The sequence below is a fragment of the Scleropages formosus genome, chromosome 16 (genome assembly GCF_900964775.1).
Source record: "Scleropages formosus chromosome 16, fSclFor1.1, whole genome shotgun sequence".
Classification (NCBI taxonomy): Eukaryota; Metazoa; Chordata; class Actinopteri; order Osteoglossiformes; family Osteoglossidae; genus Scleropages; species Scleropages formosus.
Genome location: NC_041821.1, coordinates 18,150,999 through 18,172,456, shown reverse-complemented (window position 1 = coordinate 18,172,456; position 21,458 = coordinate 18,150,999). Strand labels below are relative to the sequence as shown.

The following is a 21,458-nucleotide window of genomic DNA, read 5'->3' as shown; positions in this document are numbered from 1 at the left end:
AAAAGCAGTTACAACTCTGGTGCCATTTAAATTTAAATTAACATTAAGAAAAAAGAAAAAAAATCAGAATAAATTTCAGTATCTTGCTGATAAAAAGATCTTATCAAAGTGAAAAAACAAAAAGGGAAAACACCACTACAAAAATTATTACTGGGGAAACGATTAATTATGAAGAAACAAATTGAAATAATGAAAGAGGAGTAAGAGGTTGGCCTGCCGTTGACATTCGGTGCTGACAGTCGATACCGCTTATCATGTTCTGGCTGGCTGCAACAGGTATTTCATCGAAAATTTGCACAAAAACACCTAGTTATTCACACTGGGAGACTGATGAGTTCTTAACTTTTGTTTTAATTTCATCGCACAGATGTTGACTGAGATTATGATCCTGGCTGAAGATGCTTACATAGCTTACCTTGATTAAACTGAGACAAGCAGAGAAAACCCTGTATGTGGCACCAAAGAATGTACAATGCGCAACAGAATCTATAACAAATCACAGATTCTGGCTCTCAGAGCTCCTCAGATTTGGGAGACTCAGTCTTTTGTAGCTGTGGATCTCAGTGTTAAGCTAAACTCAGAGCAACTGCGGTTGAGGTCTTTAAGTTCAAGTTCAGGTTGTTTTTATTGTCATTCCTCTATATAGCTTGTATACAGTGGAACGAAATGTTGTTTCTCTGGACACCACAATGCAACAGAGAACAGAGTACAAGACAGTAAATAAATACAAAGGACAGGATGTGGATGCGGACATAGGCTGTGTAAGAAGAGTTTGCTGTTTCTACATTCCTGTACCTAGGTAGATAAGCCTGTCGACAGCCATGCCCACAAGCTTCTGCAAACGCTGTGTGAGCTCTCCCTCATCAGTACAGAGAGGGCTCTCCTCACTCATCCTCCTCCGCGTCGTGCGGACGAGCTCGTCGCTCGCGGCCGAATGCATCCGTGTCAGTAGCTCAGAGTGGGTCGGGGAGATTCGCTGCCGACCTACATGAAAAACAAATGGAAAAAAAAACACACACACAAAATTACCATCAGGGCACACCATCTTGCATTGAAATCGACATAATCCAGATGCATCCTGTAATCCTGTCCTTGAGCACAATGATATATATCTAACAAAAGAGGCAAAGGTCCAAGAGGAGACAACACAGAGGACAACCTAAGATCATATGGCTGCAATTAAGGTTGGGATTCTGTAAGCAGAAATGGACAGTTCAAATCCCAGGAGGAGAAGCTCCACTGTAGTACACAAGTTACCATTTCTGTGGGGGAAAACTAAATATTATTTTGCAATCCGTAAAACAAAGAAATTGGAAACGACTGCAAGAACAATCCATGGAAGTTTACAGATAAACCCACAAAGTGACCTGAAAACAGAGACCCCATGTATTAAGAATGTCAGTGTTGGCTTCAGGTGGACGGCTGCGATCAAACTGTAACGGACAGACATTTATCAAAATATGCATCTCTGTATCCTGTATGTGGGTCTGAGGACAGATGAACTGGTGGGGGACTCCAAGGACTGTAGTCTAGCCATTGAAGAAAAAAGCTGCCATGACAGCTGGGCCCCGGGGCCCCCAGAGGGTCCTGCATGGTCACAGTACCACAGTATGAATGAGTGACAATGAGAGCAATACTTTGAGTTGGATGAGCAACCAACACAACATGAAAATGTTGCCATCAACATAATAGTCAATGGCACAACTTTAAAATATCATAAGAAGTGAATGACACTCACCACTATGGAACTTCAGCTCAAGAAAATATAGAATTTACGTGGGGAAAACAATTCTTGTTTAAATATTTGAATTGTCTTTGCAATTAATAAATAATTAAGGCTTTGTTACACTGCTTTAATAGCCAGCTTCTGTCCATGTTGTCCCATTTTTCTTTCTACAATTCCTTTCCTGTACTTACCTGTGCTATTCCTGCGCTGTTGGTAGATTAGGTGGTCCTGGGCCATGGGCTGTACATCTGAACTGTTCATCTTTGTTGGAAGATTCTGCCTCACTGTGCTTGTGATGAACTTAAAAGCTCCTTGGAGGACATGGAACTGCAGCGCAATTGCAATCTCTGCACACATCCAGGAAAGAAATGGGGAAAAAAGACTGGGGTGAAAAACCACTCTTTACCAAGCCCTTTGCTGCAAGAATGGCTTTGATCTTGTGAACATGACTCTTAGATAAACATGAGCATAGTACTTGTGTTAAATATAAGTTACAGTGGTGCATGAAAGTTAACCTAAACCACGATCAGATTTTCATACAAGTCCTAAAGCTAGGTAAAGAGAACCCAGTTAAACAAATGAGAAGGAGGGGGGAAAAAAAAAAAAAAAAAAAAATTTGATCATTAATTTATTGAGGAAAACGATCCAATGTTACAAATTTTTAGATGTGTTTTACTGCCACAGTAAAAAACATGGTATGGAAAACTGGTTATGTTCCTGTTAAGCCCTGCAGGCAACAGAAATATTCAAAAACAGCGAAAAAAGTACACTTGAAAATAAATAACCTGAAGAGGTTAAGTTTAAGACATGACAAACTCCAAGTTTAACCATATCAGTGACTTTTTAGAAAGAATTCTTAATTATTTTCCAAAGTAAAATTTAAGTCACATGACATCCCAGGACCTTAAAGAGCTGGTTTCAAGAGAACAGCTTATTGTGTGTCTCACCGTGTGTGCCTGGGGTCTTGCTAGTCTGCAGGTGGCTTAGCAGAATGATGAGCTCTTCAAAGATGTGGAAGTAGTGGGCCCCAGAAATTCTGCAGGAGTGAACAGTGACCAACATCAGCAGCTGCTGGAGGTCACACAAGAGGACCTTGTGTTCATCTAAGATGACCCTATAAGGAGATAAGAAAACCAACTGTCTCACACTTCACTAGTCAAGAAGAAGTCCATATCATCAGTTGAGGGCTGCATGGACCTGATTTTTTCAGTCTCAGTCCTTTCTTGCTTTTGAGTTGGCAGATTTTTAGTTCAAATTATGATATTTAAGGTGTCATCCATGGGCTAAATAAAATGTATTTTCTTAAACCAAAACCGGTCTTGAGTAACATTTCATACTGGGTATTTCCAACTTTGTGATCTGTGCCTTCTGACATGGTTTACTATAACAGGATGAAAGAAATCCCCTTGATTTGTTTAAATTTTCAAATGGGCCAGATGTTTCAGTAAACACTTACAGCCATCTTTTCTCCACTATCCCAGCCAACTCCTCACCTGCCTTTCCGATCACTGAGGGTTGCCACAGTGTTGAGGACAACATAAAGCAGGCCATGGTCCAACAGGATATCAGCCACCTTGGAGCTTGCGCTGAATAGCTGCATCAAGGCACACAGGACGCTGTGGACCAGCGTGCTGTTGGACAAGGAGCCCTCTACCAGGCCCAGAAGTGGGATTACACATCGTTTCCGGAATGAGCTGACCTTCTCGAGGTCCGCTAGGTTCACACTGTGGAATGTGACCAAAGAAAAGGAAGACGATGGACTTTAAAGAGTACATAATGGACGCACAGGCTATGGAAACATCTTTTCCAGAGCCTGCTCTTACATTGTGCTGACACTAACATGACAGTTTATTTCTGGAAACAAATCTGCAAGAAAATAATGTGATACAAAACAAACAATGATACCAAACTAGATCAGAATCAGAATATGAAAGTATTTCATCAGGGCTTTCAAAACTTGATTATGCAGAGTCCCAGTATCATCTTTCTTTGGTAAAGTGTTTTGACAAACTGTTTTTAAAAGGAACCATATAAATTAATGTTTATCATCATCTTTCAACCAAAATAACATCAGAAATTGGCCATCTTATACCTGTCTTATGTGTCACTAAGAAAGTAGACATGTTTTCCTCTAAAACATGCAATTTAGAGTGGATTGGAGCTCAACTGCAGCTCAACCAGCTCTGGGCATGATTTATTCAGACAAGCATGATACTCTGGCTCAGCAGCAAAACTCAGAAGTATGGGCTACTAAATCCTTGGAGCAGAAGGTCACAATGGTAGTGTGACAGAATTTGTGCTGTACTCACTCTTGCTCAAGGCTCACAGGCCGGCCGAAGACCATCTCCAGGCAACACTGCAGTAGGCCCTGTGTGCCCTGGTGACGGTACAGCTGGTTGGCCAGCAGAGAGAAGCCATGGTTCTTCAGGAATTTGTCCTTCTGCTCTCTGAAGGCCCGGCTGAAGTAAGTATCCAGAAGCTGAGAAAAGGGGAGTGTGCTTTTGAAATGTGTTCAAGAACACTTCCTCTTGTTTCTACTCAAACCCTTGCTGGCTGGAGCACACAAAGCCCCTCCTGATTTTAGATGCTAGACAACAATTCAGTGGGGGTTGCCTGGTCAGAGGAAAGAGCACAATGACTGACATACCTTCATCACCGCCTGCTGGACAAGTGGTGAGAAATGGTTGACCAGCACAATGAGTGCTTCGGGCCGGATGAGCTTGTCCACCACCTCCTCCAACATGAGGTCAGGCAGGATGAGCAAGACACTTCTGAGAAGGTCGTACAGGCCACAGCAGACCATGATTAGACAGTCCTCAGTGCTGCACCTACAGAACCAAGACAAGATCGAAGGTCAGTCATGAGGCAGTTACTTCATGGCCCAAAACGTAAGCATTGAGGATTTTTTTTCATTTACTGGGATGCAAGCCGACAAGTTGGCAGGTACACACAACAATATGAGTATTTAATCAACTAACAACTAAACTTAAGCATGTTTATCAAGGGAACAACAGCAGGAGCCCCTCCATTATCCATAAAATGAATAATGTAGAATAATCACTCCCAAAAGTAGCTGAAACCCAGGGCCAGTTTTTAGAATTGGGGGGTGCCAAATTTTGCTACTAAAATTGTAAAATAAATTGTAATATTGGAAATTTAATTTTGTAAAAATGTTGTATATAATAAAGAAGCAGAAACCTTGGTTAATAATAGAATAAGAAGCTGTTTTTAGAAAGTTGAAAATCTGGTAAATGTTAACATATGATGCACTGCAGCTCCAGAAGTAAGTTTAACACACTGAATTCATGCAAACAGTAAACTTCACAGTGTTGCATCTGTATGGTACAGGGCGATAGCTTTTCGAAGAAAGACAAAAGTAATTAAATTCTCAGTTACAAATAAGTACGAAGATGGAAGACAAAGATATTCCCAGAGAATCAAAGTAATAATTGACTTTACTAAAATACAGGACAAAGGAAAATAAACTACGTTACATCGCAGAGAAGTACTTCGATAGTTCAGGCCTTCGCAAACAGTGTAGAGCAGTACCTGTCAGTTTTGCCATCTGTGCTGTCAAACTCAGGGGAGAAGATGAAGTTCTCGCTTTGTTCGGGGAGCCTGCCGTGGTCAGCCAGGCTGGACCAGTGGCCCACTGAGCTGTTCTGTGTAGGGAACGCCAAGCCCAGGCTAGAAAAGTTGCTCTGGCTTCTCTGCAATGGCTGATTGCCATTGAACATTTCAGGTTGAATCAGTGCATCCTCCTCCAGTTTCTCCTCAGTGGGAATGTGCAGGTTAGAGTCACACACAGTCTTGGCTGACTCGCAGCTGCTCAGGAGCTGTCCGGAGCCTGTGCTCCTCAGGGTCTCTGTGCTGCTTTCCACTAGGTCTGCCACTGGGCATTCCTCTTCGGCCCTCTGGAAGGAGGGCAGCTTTGGGAAGTGACCCTCAATTTGGCTTTCCACAGGCTGCCTCTCACCATCCAGCCCTGGTGTTTGGTTGAGGACAGATGAAAAATAAATCAATAACATCTATTCTCTCCACCATAGATCACAATACCAGTCTATAACATTAAAAATCTCAACCTTTGTGTTCAGCAGGTATTCAAACACTCTGAACTGATGACAAATGCAGAAGGTTTCACAGGCACTTCCAGCACTACCTTCATGGCCTCAGATGTTATGGCATACCTTCGTCATGGCCTGCTAGGGAGAGGGAGCCTATGGAGCTTCTCGCCGACTGCCCTCTGTTGCTGGCTTGTCTCACATACCTGACGGTCTTCTCCTGGTGGGGTTTTCCATCTGTAGCACATGGGTGGCAGACACTGAGTTTCGAACCATAAGGTATCCAGAGGAAATAGAGTAGTAAGTTGCATAGTTTACCCATGAGTTCAGTTTTTCATTTGCTTATATGCTGCAAGCCCTTAGAAAACAAAGCTTCCATAAAAGAGGAAGTACAATACAAGCTCTGCATTACAATGTTCGTCAATATGCCCTCAGGCAATGTACAACGCACAGGATGCCTTTACTGTTTCATTTTACATAACCTTAGAATATTTTTGTTTGAGGTCCAGACAACTGTTCCAGGTCAAATTACTGGAAATATAAATAAGTTCGATGAAAGATGTAGTAATTAAGTAAAGTTAACAATCTGCAGTTGAAGCCCACCAACCTGCAGCAAAGACAGGCCTGAAGAGCTCTAGGGGTATGGTAGAGGGAAAATGCTCACCAATGTGCAAGGAGAAATAGAAGCTGGCTGGTGTGTGACACACAAAAGTGTTGTTGTCTGGATGCATGGCCAGAAGGAAGTTGTAAATGAGCCGCAGCAGCTCTAGGTCTGGCGGGGAGCCTAACACCTCTTCGATGATCCTTACAAAGGACAAGCAGACATCCTGAGGGATGAAGGTCAGGTTCTCGTTCTGATGCTCCTGTGATGAGAAGGTGACAAGACCACAGTCAGGACAATGACAGAGATCACTTCTGTGCCCTGCAGAAAAGACTGGAATGTAGCAGCATTTATACATTTATACATACAGTGACACACGATACAAAAATATAGGATGTGGCTGCTTACCTTTGGATCAACTTTAATTTTCCATATTTACATTTATTTATTTAGCATACTTTTTAGCATGCTTTTCTCCAAAACAACTTCTAATGAACTCTGTGTAGTGTCATCAGCCCACAAACCTTATTCGCCAAGGTGACTTACACTGCTAGACACACTACTTACACTGGGTCACTCATCCATATATCAGTGGAACACACTCTCTGTCACTCACACACTATGGGGGAACCTGAACAGCATGTCTTTGGACTGTGGGAGGAAACCCACATAGACACAAGAACATGCAAACTCCTCACAGCCTAAGCGGGGATCAAACCCACGTCCTCTTGCACCACCCAGGTGCAGTGACACAGCAGTGCTACTCGCTGTGCCACCCATATTAATGTATATAATTGTATACACACACACATTTTCAGAACCGCTCGTCCCATACGGGGTCACGGGGAACCGGAGCCTACCCGGCAACACAGGGCGTAAGGCCGGAGGGGGAAGGGGACACACCCAGGACGGGACGCCAGTCCGCCGCAAGGCACCCCAAGCGGGACTCGAACCCCAGACCCACTGGAGAGCAGGACTGTGGTCCAACCCACTGCGCCACCGCACCCCCATAATTGTATATATATAGTAAATATTTCATTTACAATGACCAAGGAATAACCTATATTACTTATATTATCATTAGAATAACCAACTGATGACCCATTCATGGTGTATCCTGTCTCATACCCTTTGCTTCCAGGACAGACTCTGGACCACCGCAACCCAGTGTAGAAGTACAAGTGGTTATTGATAAAGGAAGGATGGGCATATTGAATTATAGTTAAATATTAACATGTAAACACTACAGATACAAATTGTTTCACACAAACAGCTTGTCGCCCATTATCTATTTTGAGACACCAAAACATCCATAGGTACTTACACTGCTAAACAGAATCACCTGATTTAAACCAAATTTTTTCATCTATGAAAGGCTACAGTAAAAGGGATTTAATACAAAGAGAAATACAACAAGGAGCTGTATGATCTCGTATGGCTCAGCATACCTGCAGCACTTGGCAGGTGAGCAGAAAGCGCTGGACCACCTGGGCCTTGAGGAGCTGCCCAATGTTGAACATCTTCTGGGGATGGTGGGCTCTAATGAGAACCTCCAAGGCTGCCAGCAGAGTCGCCCACACCTGGGCCTAGGGGAAGGACAGGACCCATCAGGGAGTGATCAATAACTCCTCCATCACAAGCTTTTGGGTTGTGGTATTTTAAGCTTTTTCTTGACTTTTCTTTGCAAGACAAAACAAAGATGCCTTCCTTCTCAAATTGCTTCTGCAATGTTGCTTCAATAGATTAGACATTTACTTTAAAACTGTTTGACAAATTCTGCCTTTGTGTACACTTGCTGTTTCACTGATTGTGTATTAAGTTTTACTGGGGTATAAAAATCATTACCGCTTTTAGGCTTGGATGTTCTCTATTGATTCAGTTATGTATCGTTCTTGCTCTGGATGTAATTTTCCAGTTCTTTGCTACGTGGTTCAAAAACTACAATCCTGTCTTCAGTGAGTTAGCGGCTGTCTGGACATAAAACTGTTAAAATTATTGCTTCCATAGGAACATTTTAACTGAGTTAAAGAAACTTAATGCAGCTTATATTGTTACACTTTAGTTGTTCGTACAGTTGACCATTTTATTGCAAATGTGGGTCTTAGTATTTTTCTCAGAGGTATTACAGAATGTCTCCTTAGGTGACTGTAACAAGCCCATGTAATTTTCTTTGCAATTCTAGGAAATGTGGAAAAGAGGTTTGAAGAGGGATGCACACCTGGGCTTTGGACCACACCTTCCAGTCTAGCATCACCTCAGAGAGCAGCTGGAGATCCTGGAGCAGGGCAGTGGACTCCGCATCCAAGCAGAACTGACCATCTTCTCCTACAATAAGGATGGGCTCACTGCAGCAGCCATCCAGAAGTGTCTGAAAAACAAAAGGGATCATCCCATAAGTATCCAACCCATCACAAACACTCAAAGAACATGTAAATGCATATTTTCTCATTAGTAACAGATAACCAGTCAGACTGAAAACATTGATCTATACTGATCAATTATCCTATTTGTGACGTTCCTCCGAAAATAACTGATCTCTTTTTTTGTTTTATAGTGTCGTATTTGCAAGACTAAACGTTTTCTTAACTGCAATTGCATGTTTAAAATAAATCTGCTAAATATCAACTGTCCAAAAATTGAAAACAAGTGCAATTAATTATGCAATGAATTAGTCAGCAAAGTCTCTAAATGACCTTTAACATATGGTATCCCACGATGCACTTGGATTTAAGCAGAACTTGACGGATCATAGCGTAACCATGGCAGCTGTCCATCTCTTGGATGCGGTGCTGGTTATATCTGACTAGTGTCAGAAGGACTTTGAGGGCCAGGGCCTGGGTTCTCTCAGAGTCACAGAGCTCCACGACCTGTGGAGGCAAGGAAAGCATACAACAGTTACTGAAACACCTCAACACCACAAAAGACTTGAACATCCAAAGAGGAGAGGTCTTGTACCCGAGCGAAGAGGAAGAGGAAGCAGCTTGTTCCTCCGATGTGGTGAACTATGTTGTTCAGAATCTGTGGTTCACAGGGGCTCATGGCTTTGAGGGAGTGGGGCTTGAAGACAGGGCTCTGGACTTCCTTCACACTGTAAGGTCTCTGTGTGGCCACCACTTTGGGCAGACCCTTAAGTCGTATGATGGGTTCATAGATGGTGTAATACGCAGGACAGCTGGAGGTGTAAACCACCGCCAGGCTCTCCTGAAGATGGGAGAGAGATGTACACACATACACAGACAGCATCACACATGTGACAACAGGGTTCAGATTTGGTCCATACAATAACACAGTGCTTTCAACAATTTGTGGAGATCAAACACTCTACATTTATATTTACTAATGAATGTGACACTATTCTCCGAAGTGATTTGTAGTAATGTTTAGCTACTTACCATTATTTATCCATTTCTATAGCTAGGTAATATTTATTGGAGCAATTCAGGGTAAGTACCTTGCTCAAGGGTACGACAGCAGGAGGTGACATTTGGACCTGTGACCTCTGAGTTCAATGGCAGCTCCAACTGCTACGCCACCTGCTACTCTACACAAGTGTGTTACAACGCAGTCTACATGAAAAAGAACTAATGAAACAATTAGCCGTCCATTAATCCAAGGTCAAAATCTCATGTACGTTAACGTACCCACAGAGTTGTCTAAACATCCTAAAGTTTTTTTTTTTTTGACAACTTGTCTTAATGCCATCACAGTAAAAATGTTAATACTTTTGTTTTAACTTCCATTTTCATTCTACACTTCTCACAATTCTCTGAGCAAACACTAAAAAGCTCCACTCATGATGTCTGCAATGCTTCTCTGAAAGACATGAAGCTTATCGTTCTTGGGGAGGACAGCATTACTCCAACAGGCCATCTCACAGACCTGTATAGTGCTGCACATCCAAATGAGCACTTAACAGAGAATTGTTGTTTTTATGGTTAATTAGTTAATTCTTGTCAGTACAGATAATTTATTTAAGATGTTCATTCTGAGAAAATGAGAGTGGGGAATAAAAAGGAATTTCAGCTGTACTGTTGTATTATGTATGCTGTATGTAAAATGAAGCTGCATTGTATTTGCTTTGGGCTTTTACAACTATTTTTGTATATCTATGTGCAACTAACTTGGTTAGTCACTTTAAATAAAAGCATAGTTTAAATGAACTGCTTTAGAGTCTTTGGGGCAAAGCAACTAGCTTACAGCAAGTGGGCAGGTGTCCACCTCCTTGTTCTTCAGGAGCAGTTCCAGGATTTGGTCGGATTCCAGCACTTCTTCCGTGACGTACTTGGAGAACCTGACGCTTGGCTTGCCGAACTTGCAGGGCATGATGGAGATGAAGTCCGGCCCGCTGGCATACAGGTAGAGCGCCTCTTCCGAGCCAATCCTGGAACCTGATGTCGGAAGCACACAGTATCAACAGAAGAATAGTGCTTCTCAGCATTCAACAAGGTTGTCCTGAGCTTAAAGATCAGAAAGAAGCATTCTCCTTGACCTTTACAATTTTTTTTTTCCAGAAAATGTTGTCCTACTGAAAAATACAGTTGTGATTTAGGGTTAGCAAATCAAAATATAACAGACTCAGGAATACTTAAAGTGATAATGTCTGGGGTTACAGCATACAATCAGTTGCTCTAGGAATTCATACTTTTTTTTAATGTTTACACTGTATGTGTGCCAACGAATATGAGCATTCCTGAGATTTAGGGCTATTAGCATTGATGATTAAATGTTATGAGGAGGTTCAGATTCACTCAAATGTATCACACACACACAAGCTGTCTGAAACCACCTGTCCTAAGTGGGGTTGCAGTGAGCTGGAGCCTAACCCGACAATACAGGGCGCAAGGCTGGGTCGGGGGGGAGAACACACACCCCGAACAGCACCCCAAGTAGGACTCCAACCCACCGTGCCCTCCTTTACGTCATACACAGATTAAAGGAAACCTTTACACTTCAGATGATGCTTTTCTTCAAAGCCACTTATGATGTTAAATCACTTAAAATGATTTACCTGTTGTCATAGGGGTGTAATTTTTAGTGAATCAGTTCAGAATAAGTACTTGCTCAAGGGCACTACAACAGCAGGTAACCACAGAGTCTGAAAGAGTCTGAAAGAAACCCACTCTATCCACTACACCACCTACTGTCTTTATAGGGTGTTTTTTTCTGAAGTAAGTAAAACCATTGGTGCATTTCAATCAACATGTAGAAGGTACTACTCTTAAACTTCTGATCGTTCCTGTCGCAAATGGCTGAAGGACCCCATTATTGAACGCATGAGATTTTTTCAGACTAAATATTTTCTGTGGATGCAAAACAATGCATAAGAAATAAAACAGACTCATGCTGCTGAGCATTATACACTCTGTGCTACAGGTACTGCTGGTGTCTCATCTCCCAGGCTGTGGGTTCGAATCTGACCAAACGTGTGTAAAATTTGCACGTTTTCCTCATGTTAATAGCATCTGTGTTTCAAGTGAAATGGTGACACTAAACTGTCTGTATTTTCTGTGTGTGAGTGACTGAGCGTGTGTGTGTGTGTGATTGTGCTGTGATGGACTTAAGCCCTACCCAAAGTGTACCCTGTCTCACATCCTGTACTTCTGCGATGGACTCTGGACCACCATGACCCTACACTGGACAAGTGGTTATTAATAATGGATGGATTACATAACCCATGAGGAATCAGAGCTGTACAAAGGTACAGCCAGAAAGTTAAAGAGCTTATTCAGAAACTCTTGGAGCGCTAGACAAAAGAGAGAAGCACCAGGCCTATTTCACATTCCCCTTTCTGTGCTGCAGAGGTAGCAAAAGGGGTAGGCTGGTAGCAGACCTCAGAGCTTTTTGGGTCACAGTGAAGTTCTTCTAGCTTCACAGGTCCAGGGCATGTGGACAATTGCCTTTCCAATGTGTTGAATCAAAGACCTGCTCCCAGACCTTTCGTTGCACTCACATGATCCAAAGCTGTTTTTTCCCTTTAGGTTTTAGCTGAATGGTCTCAGGGTCTGCTGGAGGTGCATTCTGTTGAGGATTATGTTCCCCGTCTCCACTTGTGATCCCAGCTTTTGTTTTAATCAAATGGATCAAGAAAATAACTCAGATTTGAGACACACTGATCAAAGGACTGCTCTCTGGGAATTTACATGAACACCAGAGGGACATTTCAAAACAATTCATTAACTATGATTAAATATTGTAGCTTTCTATGAATGTACAGTGTGTTTTTCCTCTACCGATTTTCAAAGTCAAAAGCAACTACAGTTAGTCTTCGATTTAGAGCAGGGTTCTGTTCCAGCGACTCCGTCATAAACTGACTGTCATAAGCCAAAAATTCCCCTTTACTGTAGTATTTAATAATCATACGGATACATAAACACTTCACATGCATGTGACACTGGAGAATTTTATTTTTTCACTAATTTTAACATGAGTAATGTGAAATTAATGCTAACACAGAATAATAGTAAACTGTATAGTATTGTACTTTCATGCTGCTCATTTAAACTTTTGTATCTAAATGTATTGTATTCCACTTTGTTGCTTACTGGCAATTTGAACTAAAGTGACTTGATGGGAATGACAAATAAGTTTTGTAAGCTTTTCTGTTTATTTTTTTTGTGCCAATAGACACACAAACAACAGCAAATACAGGTACCTTGGAGCAGTGTGGCCAGCTGATTTTATTAAATAGCGAATAGAGTTATGTCATTAGACATTATGACTAAATGAATGGACTTGAAAATTAGATAATGAGGTTAATGGGATGACCGTCACAATTCCTATATGTTGTTACTCGAGAACTACTTGTGTTTACCTGCTGGAGACAAATGGCTCTCAGTAGGGAAGACACTGTGGTAGCACAGCGTGAGCTCAGCCAGGTTTGTGAATAGGGCTGTGGGTGTTGAGAGTTGGTGAGTGTGTGGGAGACTGGTTACCATTGAAGAGCAACAGGTTGCCGATATCCCAGTAAGCACCAAGCCTATGCTGGTCCTCTGCAGGGTGCAGCTCATGTCCCAGCATGCAACACGTCTTACTGCTGTCTGATGGTATGCTAGACTTCCTGGGACGTGTGTAGTCCAGAGAGATCTCACATTTCCTGGGGCGGAAGAAGGGCAACAACGGCACTTGAACCAGCAGCGTGTCATTCTACGCAACACTGCTCTTCACACCATGCTTGTCATACACCTTTATAGCACAAGTGTTCTAATACACAAATCTTCTTTCACATTGCATTCAATTGATTGTTTCCTTTGTTTCTTTACTAGTACTTATTCTCAACTTAAAGGAAGTGAAAAGAGGAACTGTTAAGAGGTGACAGGATAAAATGTGCACAGTCACAATAGCAATCAAGCTTCGGGACTTTTTCAGTGGAAGCCAAAAGCTATTAATTATTCTGACAGTCTTTATTTTTAGCAAAAGTTTATCAGTTTCTTGACTTACTCTAAGTTAACAAATGAAAACATGTTGGTTTTCCAGGATTCTAACTCAGTTGCCCTCTTTCAGTTCAATAGAATTTATTCTTGTATAGTGGTCTATCCTGAAGACAGACTCTGAGCTCTTTCACAGGGTTACAGACAAAGCAAAATGCAAACTATCACATATGTGCAGAACACGTTACATGTTAAACTGAAAAAAATGACTAAATTAACAAAAGCAGTTGAATAAGGGAATAAATATTTCAATATGCATAAGTATTAACTTAGTTAATGACTGTGTTTTATGATGGTGAAGGGATGATAATTGCATTTGCTCTTTTGAAGCACTTAATGAAAATGCTCATTTAAAAATGAGCTACACTAAATAAAGCACAGATAATTTTGTCTCTGCCGACAGGAGAAACTAAGGTCAGGCTCATCTTCTACTTAGAGAGCATAAAGGCAGGATAACTGAGGCCTACCGCACACCACACACCCACAGCTCCAGACTGCCCTGTATGGTTCGCTTGGTCTCGGGCCGCTCAGTGTAGGTGAGGGCCAGGTGCTGCCATCGACCTGGGGCAAGCAGTCCTGCTGGCGACTCAGCTTTGGCGAGGAGGCACGCCTTGGTCTCATCGTTGGGGTCAAAGCAGACTCTGCAGACCAACCAAAGCAGAGAAACGGCCACATCAGTCAACCCAGAAGGGCTTACACCTAAAGGAATTCGCGTGACGTACAGTGTGAACCTGCCATACCGGAACTGGAAGGTTCCGCTGGGGAGGTCAGCCCACACTTGAAGCATCAGAGCCTTGGAGCCCAGGGATATCACATGAACAAGAGTGTCTCCTTCCAGACTGTCTCCTGTGTTAGGTGGACTTAGCCGGTCCATTTTTGGACTCTTTTCTCCACCTTAGAAAAACACTGGATATCTTTAAAATGGTTATATCCTGGCCAGGCTGCAAAAATGTGTCATCATGTTCACACTGTTCATTTCATTTGTCATGCACTAAGTAAAACAGGAATTCAGCATGGAAACAGAGGCATCCCTGAATTTACCTTGTCTTAATGTAATGCATAAATTGTACTTTTGCTGAAATGTACGCTGCTTTGGACAAAAGCATCTGCTAAATGAGTAAATGTAAATGTAATGTACTGACTACCTGAAATTTTGGCACAATGGGTTTTGGCTTTTAATATCCAATTATCGATTTACAGAAAAGAGAAAAAAAAACCTAATGAAATTTATCCAAAAGGTGTCCAAAAATATTGCGTGAAGTAGAAGTGTAGTAATGTACTGTAGTTGGCAGGTCTATATCCAGATCTTTCCGTCTGTTGGTTTGGGTTTTTTTTAATGAGTTGGGAAGACATTATTATTTGTCCCAAGTTAAAATAATGGGAAATAGCCTTTCGGTATCGGAAATTTTGATAACCTCACTGTTTTCAGGAATGGATTAACTCCGGAAATCGAGAGATGCCTATGCAGCAGTAGAAGGATTAACAAGAAATAAGTATAGTTGCATTGAACTAGTTTGTAGCTGGATGCTGACACGGGTGTCTTATGTCCATCAAGTTCTGATATGGACCACAAGATTGTTAAGGGACACTGCTTTAAATGTATATTTGCTCGTAGTGAAACAAATTTTTGACCAATCAAGTGCTGTTGATATTCACATGCACTGGCAATATATCCTGACTTTTCACACAGCTTCCATAAAAGACTGTTATAACAAGAGTGTTTCTGGATAAAGCTTGTACGGAACGTGTCTTGACAGGAGCAAGTGTGTGAAATCCTGTTGTCTATGTCAGCACATTTTCAGTAGGACAGCAAATCACAGGTTAACAACTGGACTACCCAGTGAATGATGTGAACACTTTAACTGACTGTATAGGTACATGTGCATCCGGCATGTTCAGAATGACCTCTGACTCCACTGGTTAAAGGTAACAAAATTTTGCAGCCCAGCTGACAAAATTTTCTCATATTGCAGCAGTGCACATGTCATAGTGCATGAAAACTGCTGCAGACCTGTGGTTGTCAACCCTGATAATGGAGTACGCCTGTGTTTGCACCTTTTTGCTGAAGTTATGTTCTTACTTATGCTTGGAAAAGACATGATTCGTAAAATAAACTGGACGATTAAAAATTCAACACTTTAAAGGCAGTAGCAGAGAGTTACATAAACACAGCTTGTGTAAGAAGACTGCTTTTAGACATGATGGCTCAATGTTTTGTTCATGACTAGTGAATTACTCATTTTAACAAGGAAAAACCGTTATTTTTTTTGTTTGGTATTTCAAGAGATCAAGAGCCCAGTGCCTTGTGGTACAGGAACAGGATACAATACACTGATACCTAAACCTGTTTGCTGACTGAAGAATGATGCTGTACCTGTGCTGTCCACAGCACTGTCTCGGGGAACCTCTTGATTTCCATGTGGCTTCTCATTTCTGTCTGTGCGTATGCTGCTCTTGGCACCAGCCCAGGTCCTCAGCCATAGGGAGGCGCTGAATCCATCTGCCATGTGAGGCCAGCAGTTCTGTCCCACTAAGGGTAATTGGATGGGGGCCAGGTTCCAAGGGGAAGTCCACTGGCATCCCGACATCTCTCTGTCAGCCCCAGAGCAGTTCCTGGGAAGAATCCCCCTGAAGTGCAACCCGGGTCCTCTGCCTCCTGCTATCCCACTGTGCTGTAGCCCCGGAGAGGTACTCCCAGGAGTACAGGGCTCAGCAAGCAGGGGGAAGAACAGGAACTGCAGAGGTTCTGGGTGTATGTTGGCCTCCACAATGTGAAGGATACCCCTCAGCAAGATCTCCTGCAGAACAAGCATGAGGATGAGAAACACACAGAGCTTGACAGATGAAAACCATAACTCTCCTGGTTTCTGGGTAGGATTTTGCACAGTATCACAGTTTTCTGCCATTACAAGCTCTACCCTTTGCGTGAACTGGAAACCATGCGAATGCGTGTATGAGTGCCCTGTGATACGTTGGAGTCTGAGTGTGTTCCTGTCTTGATGCACTACACTTTGTGGGATTGGTGTCCAGGGCTCAGTCTATCCATCCTTGTTTGTAGGGCTTCTGAACTGCTTGCCCAAACACAGGGAGTGCTTTACAGGTGGTGGTTGGCCACTTACAGCAGGAGGCTTCTTTTGCAGAAAGAGCCGCAACAGCAGGACCAGTTCCTCCGCTGTAACACTCACACTTGCCATGGCAGCCAGCAGATCCACCAGCACAGCCAGGCACTCTGCGAAGACAGGGACGCAGAAGGTGCTTTGTTTCAAAGGTTCACCCTAAGTGTGAAACTGAGATGACGAACGGTAAAAGGAGTTGTGCACAAGCAGACCTTGAGAGGAAGGGTCTGCATGACTCAAAATGTCATGAAATCCCTCCAGAATGGTTTTCATAGCCCCCTGTGGAGACAAAGCATCACTTCAGAAGATCAGACAACTCTGTGCAGTCACCAAACTGTTGATGATCATTGCTGCAAACAGCTGTGTTACAAAAGCAGATAAGGAGTTCCTTCTATCCCTCAGAACTGCTGAATCCCTTCCAGCCTTTATGAAGGGTCTGCCTTTCAGGCCCACTTCTTTGTAAATTAGTCATTCAACAACTGCTAATTCTGATTAAAACATTTTCCTCTTCATAGGTTACTTTTAGGTAGCTACTAGAATGTGTGTACAATGAAAAGCTAACAGGGTTCCCAGGGGATGGGTGTGATGTGGAAGAGCCTCACCTGCTGGTAGAGCAGCGCAGCATTGCTGGGGTTGCTGTGGATCGTGGGGAGCAGGCCAGCAAGTGCATGGGAGAGCACCTGCAGTTCTGGGGACCCTGTGGAAAGCAGATGCAGCACCATGCTGCACACCTCTGGGTAGAACAACTCCACAGGGCAGCAGTCCTCACTCATGGCCCTAACCACACCCTTTTCCAAGCAAGAAGTCTCTGCTGTTGCACCTGATGACAGTAAACACAGATGAGAGGTGGTGCACGCATTAAACAAGCTGATTGGTACTTCTATGGACAAACAACTTGCTGGCAGTATCAAACAAAAAAAGACTATAATACTGTTTCAATCCTGTCACTCGCAAGCATATTACTGCCAAGCATTTTCTGTACGAAACACCTGCTTCCCACAATCAAGAAACAAGTGCTGAGCAAAGATTTGTTCCCAAGGGGCAAACAAAAACACCATTTGGAGTAGTACAATAAATCCCCTGTAAACAACCTCCCCTTTCAAGGTGATGGTAAACACTAGACTATGAGCGAAACAAGAGCTCAGCTACTTTGCCATTATTTGATTTCCTGCTGTGGACCACAGCTGCTGGTACCAATCACATAGCATGAGAATGACTAGTGTGGTCAGAGAAGAAAAAAAATGGCCTTCCAAAAGACTATATCCTATTATTTGCACTACACCTTATAGTCTGAACAGTGCCATTTCATGAAGAGGAAAAAAAAAAAAGTATGTATTTTTTCCCTCACACATCCCACTCATAAGAACAATTATGGCTACAGTAAATCTGATCCTTAAACAAAAAGAAGTAACAGATGAGGAAAAAGTGGTATGAGTTTAGATTTTTTTTTTTTCTTCTTTTTCTTGAAGGGTACTGAATGGTGTACCAAAAAGCTAAATGGGTTTAACCATAGTCAGCAGGGTATTTAATGCCCCTAGGCAAGATAGAAGCCTAAGGGGTGCTGGATTCAATCTCTAAGTTAAGAGGTACACATACCTATATTATGTAAAATTATTTTTATTTTAAATATAGACACTGATCATGAACAAGAATTAAAATTTGAATTTATAAATACTTTTTAAAAATGAATTAATTTTGGTCACCCGTCCTGGGTGTGTCCACTTCCCCTCCAGCCTTGCGCCCTGTGTTGCCAGGTTAGGCTCCGGCTAACCGCGACCCCGCTCGGGACAAGCGGCTTCAACCTGTGCGTGCGTGCGTGCATGCGTGCGTATTTTTGGTCAGGTGGTGGCATTTATGGTCCATCAGAGACCTTTACAGATCATTTCACAGTGACAAGAACAACTGTCCCAAGGATGAGGTTCATGCCATCAAAGTGCAGATCTTTGGTGCTGAAGAAGGAAAAGCCAAACCATAAGTTCCACAATCTGCAGAAGCCCTTGAAAAGCTTAGGGAAGATGGCTGACGGGCAGCTTGAGGGTGTCAGCAGTGATTCAAACAACTTCCAACTATGAAATTCTGTACCTCAATTTATAGCAGCAAATTTCAATTTATTATCAAGAACAGCTGAAATGTCTATATAAGACTTTCCATTGAGCAATGCACCAACATGTAGAAGAGAAACAAGACTTTGGATTAAAAAGAGTCAGTTAAGTACTTCATTAGTTGCTTATTTACGAAGTTCTCCATGACTTCAGTTGGACATGGGAGGATAGTGCGCACCCCATTCAGTGAACAGGACCACGTGTCTCCTGGCAGTACAAAAAAAGTCTCTGTAGAAATTCAGCCTTCATAATGACAGGCTGCTGCCATCTACTGCAGCATGTACATATTAAAGAGAAAGAGGTTCTCTGAGACACAGAAATGGACTAGTCTTTGCCAAATCAAAGTGCCTGCAATAACAGGTGTGCTTTTAGCATGTGAGAAACATTTTGTTTCCTTCCTTTAAATTATAAACCTCCATTTGCATGATGATTGAAAACCCATGAGAAAAGGTGGTAAGTTGCCCACGTTGGACTACAGCCCAGTCCCAAAGAGGCTCTTTAGTGTAATTTTTGCACCATCAAGTTGGCTTTTCTCACTCATCTTCATGAGCAATGATCCTGATAGAGACTCTCAGTGACGTCAAATCTCCGCACATTCCAAATGCTGTTAACTGTAATGGCAGCAGAAAAAAGCTACATTTATGACATCAGCAGTCAGGTTGCTCAAGCAACAGCTCCACAAATAAAGCACAACACCACAATCAGTTCCAGCTCTACACATAAAACAGTTCAGTGACTCAGGTTTAAAAAAAAAAAAAAAAAATGCATCAGAGGGAACGTACAAACAGGTGACAAACAAACCGCTGATCTCTAGAAATTTTAACCCATCTAAAAAAAAAAAAAAAAAAAAAAAAATTCTACAATTCAAAGTGATCTGTGTCTGATCTGGTGTCACTCAGTGTGCGAAAAATAAGGCCTTGAAAAAACCGTCAGGAAGGGGGTCCAAAGCAAATCGCAAGGATACAGCTTCACTAGATTTTATTTTTCCACGTCTGTGCTACTTTAACTCACCTGGCATATAAATGGATTTCTCACTAAGCAGGTGGACCTGAAACAGTTAAGTTATCAAAGATAAACTAAACCCTACATAGAGGGGAGACAGCTGCTAAGGAATACAATGTATTTCATTGCAGTGCAGAGTAGAATTTAAAAAACTCATAAAAAGACCAGAGTGTGACAATCCACATATTCGGTGTCTTTGGCATGCAGCTACACAAATCAAAAAGGATGTGGTCTCAAGAAGACAAAAAAAGGACTCAGAGGCTGTTGCCATAGCTCACCCTCTTCCCGAGTGCCGTTGTCCTCTGGGTTGGTCTCGCTGTCACCTTCATAGCCTTCCTCCTCCCCTGGGAGCCATGCACTGGTGTTCTGAGGCTTGTCCATCACATCCGACAGGTCACCTTCCATATCAATGGTCTTTCCATGGATCTTTTGACACACCAAAAGGACTTTAATGCAGCCAGAACCTTCAAAAATTCATACATGTCTGTCCAATTCAACGGCCAGGTTACAAGTATTGGGGAGTGAGCTGCACTTTTGTCCTGTCAATGCAGAGCAAAGCAGAACAAATTTTTGCCCAGCCATTCCATGAAAAGAGTATATACCTGTGGCACCAAAGTCAAATTCTTTATAAGAACAGTGGCATCAAGAGCTCTTCGAGCAACAGTAACGAAATAACTGCTGCACACCTGCGCATGGCAGGGAACTATCAGAAATCTGATGTGTGCATGGCAGATTCACACATAAAAATTAATTTATGCTAAATTTATGCAAGTCATAATTCTAGCAAATACACAACAGAGAAATTATCATAAAAGAATGAAATGCTGAGGAATTTGTACAGGCAAGCAGGGCAGAAACATTCAAAGGGCAGAAACACATAAACAAACAAATAAATTTAGTCATAAGACCCAGGACAGCTGACTGGGGACAAGGAGAGATCACAGAGACCTGCTTTCAGACCACTGCTTTGATTTTAAAGACTCTGTTGCACATGAGAAATTAATAATCGTAACACAGTTTTAAACTGTTCATCACAACAATTTGTCAGTTAGCAGATACTACGTACACTACTGTTTCAATTGTGACCATGATTGTGGGGTAGCTGGTAGCGTAGTGGTTAGAGCTACTGTCTTTGGACCCAAAGGTTGCAGTTTCAATTCCCACCTCTGGCTGTAGTACCATTGAGTAAGGTACTCACCCTAAACTGCTCAAGTAAAAATTACCCAGCTGTGCAAATGGGTACTTACTGTAATTGTGAGTACTTTAACATTGTAAGTTGCTTTGAAGAAAAGCATGAGATAAATGTAAATAAGGGCATTTACTCTAGCAACACAGAGTTGGTACCACATGCATACAGCACTGGTAGGACATGAACTGGGTTATCTCTGAGTACTACACTTAAAATACCACATCCTCTACCGAA

The 21,458-nt window shown here is 42.3% G+C and overlaps 1 protein-coding gene across 7 annotated transcripts in view; it reads right to left on the bottom strand.

Moving 5' to 3' along the window:
* The window catches only part of LOC108933602 (lysosomal-trafficking regulator-like), a 67,409-nt gene that overhangs the window by 23,306 nt on the left and 22,645 nt on the right, over positions 1-21,458 (bottom strand). For all 7 annotated transcript variants that reach the window (XM_029258819.1, XM_029258818.1, XM_029258815.1 and 4 more), the window contains exons 8-29: positions 20,314-20,461; positions 17,534-17,751; positions 17,144-17,210; positions 16,935-17,044; positions 16,190-16,613; positions 14,556-14,709; positions 14,283-14,456; positions 13,321-13,481; positions 10,586-10,776; positions 9,344-9,589; positions 9,082-9,255; positions 8,607-8,756; positions 7,837-7,974; positions 6,452-6,650; positions 5,914-6,024; positions 5,276-5,711; positions 4,374-4,554; positions 4,036-4,205; positions 3,220-3,450; positions 2,674-2,840; positions 1,918-2,073; positions 796-984 (exon numbers count right to left, since the gene is read on the bottom strand). In XM_029258819.1, the coding sequence (XP_029114652.1) occupies positions 796-984; positions 1,918-2,073; positions 2,674-2,840; positions 3,220-3,450; positions 4,036-4,205; positions 4,374-4,554; positions 5,276-5,711; positions 5,914-6,024; positions 6,452-6,650; positions 7,837-7,974; positions 8,607-8,756; positions 9,082-9,255; positions 9,344-9,589; positions 10,586-10,776; positions 13,321-13,481; positions 14,283-14,456; positions 14,556-14,709; positions 16,190-16,613; positions 16,935-17,044; positions 17,144-17,210; positions 17,534-17,751; positions 20,314-20,461 (4,195 nt within the window). The remainder of the gene's footprint in view (positions 1-795; positions 985-1,917; positions 2,074-2,673; positions 2,841-3,219; positions 3,451-4,035; positions 4,206-4,373; positions 4,555-5,275; positions 5,712-5,913; positions 6,025-6,451; positions 6,651-7,836; positions 7,975-8,606; positions 8,757-9,081; positions 9,256-9,343; positions 9,590-10,585; positions 10,777-13,320; positions 13,482-14,282; positions 14,457-14,555; positions 14,710-16,189; positions 16,614-16,934; positions 17,045-17,143; positions 17,211-17,533; positions 17,752-20,313; positions 20,462-21,458) is intronic.